The sequence below is a fragment of the Zeugodacus cucurbitae genome, chromosome 6 (assembly GCF_028554725.1).
Source record: "Zeugodacus cucurbitae isolate PBARC_wt_2022May chromosome 6, idZeuCucr1.2, whole genome shotgun sequence".
Lineage (NCBI taxonomy): Eukaryota > Metazoa > Arthropoda > Insecta > Diptera > Tephritidae > Zeugodacus > Zeugodacus cucurbitae.
Genome location: NC_071671.1, coordinates 36,563,301 through 36,571,639, shown reverse-complemented (window position 1 = coordinate 36,571,639; position 8,339 = coordinate 36,563,301). Strand labels below are relative to the sequence as shown.

Genomic DNA, 8,339 nt, shown 5'->3' with positions numbered 1-8,339 from the left:
ACATTATGGGCACTTCAGTTCCGAGTAAACGATCCATGTTGTTGTTTTGAAATTCTTTTATTTATTGAGAAAAAACTTTAACAGACATATAATGCTAAGTGAAATAAAATGTATCAACTTAAGACGTACTGCATTTCATTTATTTATGCTTCTGCTTCTGTGTCCCTTAGCTTTTCACACTAAATTTAAAATAAGTTAAGAAAGTTCAAAAATACAACGGTGTTTCGATGTTTTAATGGTCGATGTTTTTGATTTCGATGGGTTTTGAAGAAATATCGATACATCGAACCATCGATGTTTGATTTCACGATGTTTGCATACCTACCAATAGCTCGGCAATAAGATGCTTCATGTCCTTACCAATTGTTGCTCGATATAAAAAGTACATTCGTAAGTATCGTAAAAGGTGATTTTCAAACAATTAATTCTTTTACCCTATCTTGGTCATAGTTAGACACCATTACAAACAGCTAAATTAAATTAATTTAATCCAAATTTCGATTGATGCCGAATCGTAGTGGCCAAGCACCACTAGAAACTAAAGAGTCAATCTTTGGGAAATAACTCTCGGCGATTGGTTCACGCTAATTATTGAAACGTACTACCCGAGCGAGATTATTTCTGAAACGCTGTAAGTGGTAACGGGCCACCACTTGTTGATGCATGTAGTAGAAGAGCTTTCCCCGACGATCCTCGTTCACAATAGCACGATCACCAGATTTGAAAGGGTATACTAAATGCCAATACAAATGATGGAGACTAATTCCAAGGTCTTCCCAGTAATACCATAGTCGATGTTCGGCCTCTAAATCAGAAGCGGTGTAATCCCATAGAATTGTAATTGGTATAAAAACTTGCGAGTCAACAAATTTATCGAGGAAATTGTGTGCAATGGATGGCAAATCTAGTCCTTTGGTATCTGGGCGATGTAAAAGCGCCACAGACACTGCATAATTGAACAAATACGGATTCACACGATCACGGGCATAAACAGATACACTTTGAAGATCATCAACAGAGCGCGCTCCCATGAAAATGTCAATCAAACGACCAGCAATACGTCGATGAGCCGGAATGAAAGAGAGAATTGTACATCTCTTGGGAGCGACATGGGTACGAAGATCCGGTATGGAAATCTCTCTAACTGGAATACGTTGTGTTGAAAGCTTGATTTCGAATAGAATGAAGCAAACAAAAAGTTCGAATGAAAACTTAAAAGTATTACCAACCTATTCATGACGTATTGTTGTGTAATGTAACTATCATATCTCGAATAGGGATATTCGAACATGCAGTATTGTAGAATGCTATTTTTGTATGAAGGAATAGGGATATTCCAACACGCTCCCTCAAAAATAACATTTATTATAAAAATATAACTTAAAATTGTATTCATTAATTATTGTTTTTGTCTTTTGTGGTTGGTATGCATTCTGGGATGTATAATGTGTTCCAGCATTTGCTGCAAGGATACGGGAAAAACCCAGAAAAACCCGATCAGATCACTTACAAATATCTTAACATTTCATTTAACAAAATAAGTATGGATTAATTCTATAAATTCATAAATTAATTATTTCTTATTGAATAATAAAAGAACACCAATATTCAGCAAAATAGATCATATACGTATATTAGTCATCTTGGAGTAATCCCAACTTTTCCCGTAGTTCCACAAATCTTGCAGTAGGTAATGGTTTGGTAAAGATATCCGCGAGTTGATTACCTGAATTAATATACTCAATACAAATCACATTATTTTCAACTTGCTCTCTAGCAAAATGGTATTTAATATCAATATGTTTAGCTCTTTTATGACATGAGGTGTTGTTTGCTATGCTAATGCAGCCTTGATTGTCTTCATAAATTTTAATGGGTTCTTTAAGTTTAATGTTTACACTATTTAGAAGAGATTTTAACCATAACCCTTCCCTAACAGCTTCAAATAAGGCCATATACTCAGCTTCGGTTGATAATGCAGCTACCGAATTTGTCTTTTAGTGTTCCAACAACTTAAATTTGAACCGAACACTTTAAATAAATAACCCGTTGTACTCTTCCTATCAATCTCGTTACCACCCCAGTCAGAATCTATATAATCTAATATATTTTCAAAATTATTCTTTTCAAAAATCAATTTCATATCAATGGTTCCCTTCAAGTACCTAAGAACCATTTTTAAGCATTGCCATAACTCAATATTATTTTTGCTACTATATCTACTTAAGATATTTACAGCAGTTGCTAAATCTGGACGTGTACATAGCATTATGTACATTAAACAACTAATAAGATTCCGACATGGTGCATTACAATTTTCATCTGAATTAAGTAATTCATAATTTAGTTTGTTCAGTAGAGGTGTACTAACTGAATTGCAATCATACATATTAAATTTAATTAATTCTTTTTTACATAAGCGGACTGGCTTAAACAGACTTTATCTTCAAACATTTCTATTCTTATTCCAATAAAATGTCGTATTTCATTTAAGTCAGTCATTCTAAACTTTTCCATTAAATACTTCTTGAAACTATTAATTATTGTCATATCCCCTGTAGCTATTACCACATCATCGACATATAAAAGTACATATATGTTTTCCTTGATATCACCTCTGTCAAAGATATATGTATATACAGCGATCTACTGGAGATTTGGAAATTTACATTCTTTTAATGTTTTTTCAAATACTTCAAACCAGCATCTAGCTGCTTGTATGAGCCCGTAAATTGCGTTATTAAATTTACGTACTTTTTCACCATTACATGATACACCTTGAGGAAGTTGCATATATATTTCTTCATTTAACGTCCGATTAAGGAAAGCTGTTTTTACATCCATTTGATGGACCTTCAAATTATATTGAACTGCTAGTGCTAATATGAATCGAAAACTTGAAATCCTAGCAACAGGTGCAAATGTTTCATCATAGTCGACTTGATATTTTTGACCTCGTGCAACTAGTCTTCCTTTATATTTTATGGGATCCCCGAGCTCATTATATTTAATAGAAAACACCCATCTACTGTCAACCATGTTTTTCTTTTCTGGCTTCTTTGTAATTTTCTTAGTATTATTTATTTCATGTGTCCTCAACTCTGCTCTGGAGGAAGCCATTACCCAAAAAGATTTATCGTTTCTATATTTTATTTGAATTCAATATATATTTATTTAAACTGTTATCATCTTCATTATAAGATATATGTGGCTTAATCTTTAATCTTTCATTTCTTCTACCTATTTCTTTGAAATGTTTATTGCCACTGTCACTATTTTCACTAGGCTGTTCAGTTGATTTACATTCTGTACTCTCATTCGGGAAATTTTGCTCCTTACTTTCATTAAGGAGATCAGTCGGCCTTCTTTTCTTACTTTCATTTTGAAAAATTACGAGATCAGACTCCTTACTCTCTTTCAGGAAGTCTATTTCATCACATTCTTTTCTTTTATTTGGGAAATTTATATAATCAGATTCCTTACTGTCTTTCAGGAAGTCTATTTCATCACATTCTTTTCTTTTATTCGGTAAACTTACATTATCAGATTCCTTAACCTCTTCGATGGAGTCTGTTTTACTACATTCCTTACTTTTATTCAGGAATTCTGTTTTATAGTTCACACCTCTAGAGCTAACCATATTGGTTTCGTCAACGACAACATCCTTTGCAACAAAAAAAAAATTTCATTAACAGCTTCCCATAGTTTAAACCCGTTTGGTTCATAACCAACAAGGATACTTTTGTATGATTTATCATAAAATTTTCCTTTTTTATTTTTATTGTGCACATAAGCAGTTGAACCAAACACTCTTAAATGTTTTAAATTAGGTTTTCTATTGTGCCACATCTCGTACGGAGTTATTGCCTTATCACCAAGAGCTCTGCTCGGAATTCTATTAATTAAGTATGTTCACTGTATACTTTGGAAGTATCAGTGGACTACATACTGTGCTCAGCGAGTAAGTACATAAGAGTAAGTTATGAAAAGCTGCGTTCCTTGGAGGTAATAAAAACTCTGATTCTGTTGTTGTCTTTGGCCGACTTATAGTATTCAGTGGTAACTGGAGGCAGAAAATATAAAAATGAATTGAAACATTCTTGAGTTTACCCGACTCAATCACTTTTCCACTACTTTTTTCATATCGCACCTTATTTGTCTTCATGGATGCTGTGCATGTACATATGTGTACACAGCCTGTTTAGGGTATTTTGTGCTGCTAAGGAAAATTAAAAGTGGTACATATGAAAATTCATAAGAAGGCAAGGACGTTTTGTTTTGAGAAACACGTATGTAATAGAGCTCGCAGGAAATTTTGGACCGTTACAGCAATCATTACGATTCAGGGGGATCGCAAAATTTTAATTAAATGCATTAACTTGTTATTTTCAAATGAAAATATATTTTTTAATTTGTCGACACGTGGGTTTTATGCCATCTTTGCATATAAATTACACATTACACATAAACAGGCAATTCTGTGTTCTGCAAGAAGTTTCAGTTTCATTTTAAAGCGTACTCAATAAAAGCTCTGCGCCGAAATAATTACTGATATAAAATAATACACAGATAGTACACTGTGTTTAATTTTTATTAGCTAAATAATTGAGAAATTAATATTTTATTTAGAAAAGATTTTTAATGATTTTATTCCTCGATTTCAATTGCAATTTCAGATGGCGACATGTATACGCATGTTAGCACAAATAATTTAAATATAGTTTTCGATTATTGCTTACCATTTAAAGGACACTTCATACATTTTTTTTTGTGGAAAAGATGAATCAATGACATGTCATTTCCTAGCACTCATATGCATATTTTTAGCAGCTATATATGTGTGTATATCAAAGTGAGTACACCTATAGAATATATATAGAAGAAGATATAGAATTAGAGGTGCATAACCATATCCATGTAAAACAGCGGATTGAACCAAATTTACGGGCAACAATGTTTCCAATTGGAGGTGCGTTACCATAACAACATGCCCATAACCATAACCATAACTGTGAATTGAATTTTGACTTTCGGCTGTAACTATAAAAAGCTGTTTGTTGATCTTTTGAATTTTCATTTGAATTTTCGTTTTGTTTTATTCGTCTTATTAGTTCGTTTCATAACCGTTCGTACCTATTAACATTAATAGGATGGACACGCCATCACCTTTTTCGCTTGAATTGTTTTTTTATCATATAATGCTATAATATTAAGAAATAATTTAATTTTTCGGCACTACTTATGTTTTTTTGGTTTGTTTGGCAGTTTAAAAATGAAAACAAAAATACCGAATGAATGATCAACTGTTTATGGTTATGGCACCAATAAACGATAATAGTAAATATCGTTAAGGTTATGACAATGGTTATGGGTATGGCTTAATTCTTAATTAATTCTGTCGAGTGATTCTTTCAAAGGGGTTTCTTAATTATCTTCTTCAGTGTAAAATAAAAAGTTCAATTTAGTTAGAAGAGTTAAAATTAGTTTGATCGAAATGGTCCAAATTGCTCTATGCGCTCACAACACAGAAGCAATTGAATACCTGCCTTGCTACATACATATATGTTTTTAAAAGAGTTTCTGCAAAAGTAAACTATTTTAAGTATTTTTATATTTTACTCTGCATTTTTTTTTAAGTTTTAAAGATGCATGTTTCTTTTTTCTGTTTTTGTCATTCATATTTATACGGGTATAGACGAAATAATTAGGAAAATAGTTCTTCTACGAAACCGTGAATGCGTCGCAATTATATTAGGTGTTTTATTGACCATAAGTCATTGACTCATTTCATTCGGATTTGTTGTACAATATGAGTTTAATTACTATATTCATCAATTAGAACTGTATATACCGAATCCCGATTTTACTGAGTGGCTAACGATTAGTTTTATAGAGAGAAATAACATTTAATACTTGGGTATAATTAAGTTAAAATGTAATCAGAGGTGAGTGAAATTATTATTATTGTGCTCCATAGATTATTTTTCTCTGCTTTCTTCCTTTTTTCCATACAACAATAATATCCGATTTTCTGGTTGACTTTAGACCGTATTATCGATCTATATGGAAAATTTTTGAGCCCTGTCCACTACACATAAAATTCAATTTTTTTTTAATTTTTCAATAAAAGCAGAAATATTGTAGTATTTATGTAACAATTTCAACTATCCTAATTATAAATGTTAAAGTTAATATATTTTAGTTCCCTCTGTTTTAGCTTAATCCACTCGTGTACATAGTTTTAATTTAATAATTTTAAATTTTGAAGATTAAGTCACTGGACCTAGAATCCAAAACAGAACTCAACAATAGAGAAGAGACCAAGTTGGTCATATGGTATGCATTATGCTGATACTTAAAGCACGGCAATGCAAGAGTGTCAGCCGGAACAAAAGTGTACCCCAAATTAAAATACTGAACTAAGTTGATTTTGCACGTTGGAGTATTCCACAAATGATTTTTGTATTTCAGCAGTGGACCAATTCATTGCAACACTTCTTTAAACAATCCTAGGCACTGCACGTGCTGAAATCGAGATCGCATTAGGAATGTGGACAAAAAATTATCGTTTTCTGTATATATTAAAAACCATAGTTTATATGTGTTAAATGTTTAATAAAAAAAGTGGTATCAATTGTTAGACATCTGTCGTAAACATACCACTTTCAACCTAGTTCTGTAGGTGTATCCTCCGCCGATGTCCATAAACTATTGTTGTCTTTTTCAAAAATAATTCTTTATATTATATAAAGATATAAATATTTTTTTTCATAAACGACGATGTGTTCAATTTTTATTTTTCTACTTGAATTACCATTGCATTTGATAAGTGCTTGTAGTATTCATTTGGTACATATGCATGTAGATATGTAGATGTAATGATAAGCATTCAAAATTGCATTTAAAAATGTGTATGTCACATTTTCAAGATCATTTCTGGAACTTTAAATATTAATATACATATAAAGTTTTTAGTTACCCTCCCTATGAACCTGATATTTATTTTTATACTCTCGCAAAAAAGTTGTTAAGAGAGTATTATAGTTTTGTTCACATAACGGTTGTTTGTAACACCCAAAACTAAACGAGTTAGATATAGGGCTATATATACCAAAGTGATCAGGGCGACGAGGCGAGTCAAAATTCGAATGTCTGTCTGTCCGTCCGTCCGTGCGTCTGTGCCATCTGTAACTTGAGTAAAAATTAAGATATCTTGATGAAAATTGGCACACATGTTCCTTGGCACCATAGAAAGGTTGCATTCGAATGGGAAAAATCAGACCACTGCCACGCCCACAAAATGGCGAAACCGAAAACCCATAAAGTGGCACTGCACGTGCTGAAATCGAGATCGCATTAGGAATGTGGACAAAAAATGATCGTTTTCTGTATATATTAAAAACCATAGTTTATATGTGTTAAATGTTTAATAAAAAAAGTGGTATCAATTGTTAGACATCTGTCGTAAACATACCACTTTCAACCTAGTTCTGAAGAAATACAAAACAATTCTAGTTCTATGAACTTCTAGCTTTAAACTTTACCGGTTTGATGATTCTGTGCAGGATATGTCTGTCTGTATGTATATCAACAATATTTGTAACAGTTGGATGTACATTAGACATACACATGAAAGTCTTTATGTACTAATGTATGTATATACATATGTCTCAGAGCTTTGCATGGCAATTTCAAAATGGCAAAGTGTAAAATAATCGACGACAGTAACTTCGTAGGTCTGTTTGCAGCAGTGGGCTGACGTGCCGTTGACAGACAGACGGTGAAAGATTTCACACAAAGCAAGGCAACGACAACACACAATGAGGGCGAACGGGCGAATTTCACATTCGCTGGCAGAAAGTAGAGCGATGCGCTCGAAGCAAAGTTTAACTATGCAGAATTTTAATGCATTCAACATGCGCTGTGCAGTAATTATAAACAGTCATATATACTTATACCTACATACATATGTGTATGTTTGAGCGTTTGTAGCAATGAAGTTGGATATACTCGCATATGGACTTGTGAAATCAGCCGATCGATATTTTGTCGTCATACACTCATATTAATTTATATGTAGAATGGAATGTTCAGCATTTACAATAATAACACAATTATTTATAGATTCCCACAGAGTCACATACAACTTAGTTGTTCTACAGGAGATCTCCTAATAATGCTAACGAAATCGACGTCTTAAGACGAAGGAAAAATGCTAGTGGAAAGAATCATAATGGCTAACGGTTTTTTATATGTAGTAAATTAAATGGATGATGCTACCAACCACTGTTACAGTATGCAGCCAATAGACTTCACGATTTTAGTAATTTATCACGGAA

At 32.6% G+C, this 8,339-nt stretch overlaps 1 protein-coding gene across 1 annotated transcript; it reads right to left on the bottom strand.

Moving 5' to 3' along the window:
• LOC128922804 (phenoloxidase 2-like) lies at positions 1-1,223 on the bottom strand. Its single transcript, XM_054234734.1, has one exon. The coding sequence runs from the start codon at positions 1,029-1,031 to the stop codon at positions 585-587; it is 447 nt and encodes a 148-aa protein (XP_054090709.1). The 5' UTR covers positions 1,032-1,223; the 3' UTR covers positions 1-584.
• Between the last annotated feature and the right edge of the window lie 7,116 nt (positions 1,224-8,339).

What these genes read in the sequence shown, in the direction of transcription:
- LOC128922804 (XM_054234734.1), bottom strand. Translation starts at nt 1,031, where the DNA reads ATGGGAGCGCGCTCTGTTGATGATCTTCAAAGTGTATCTGTTTATGCC.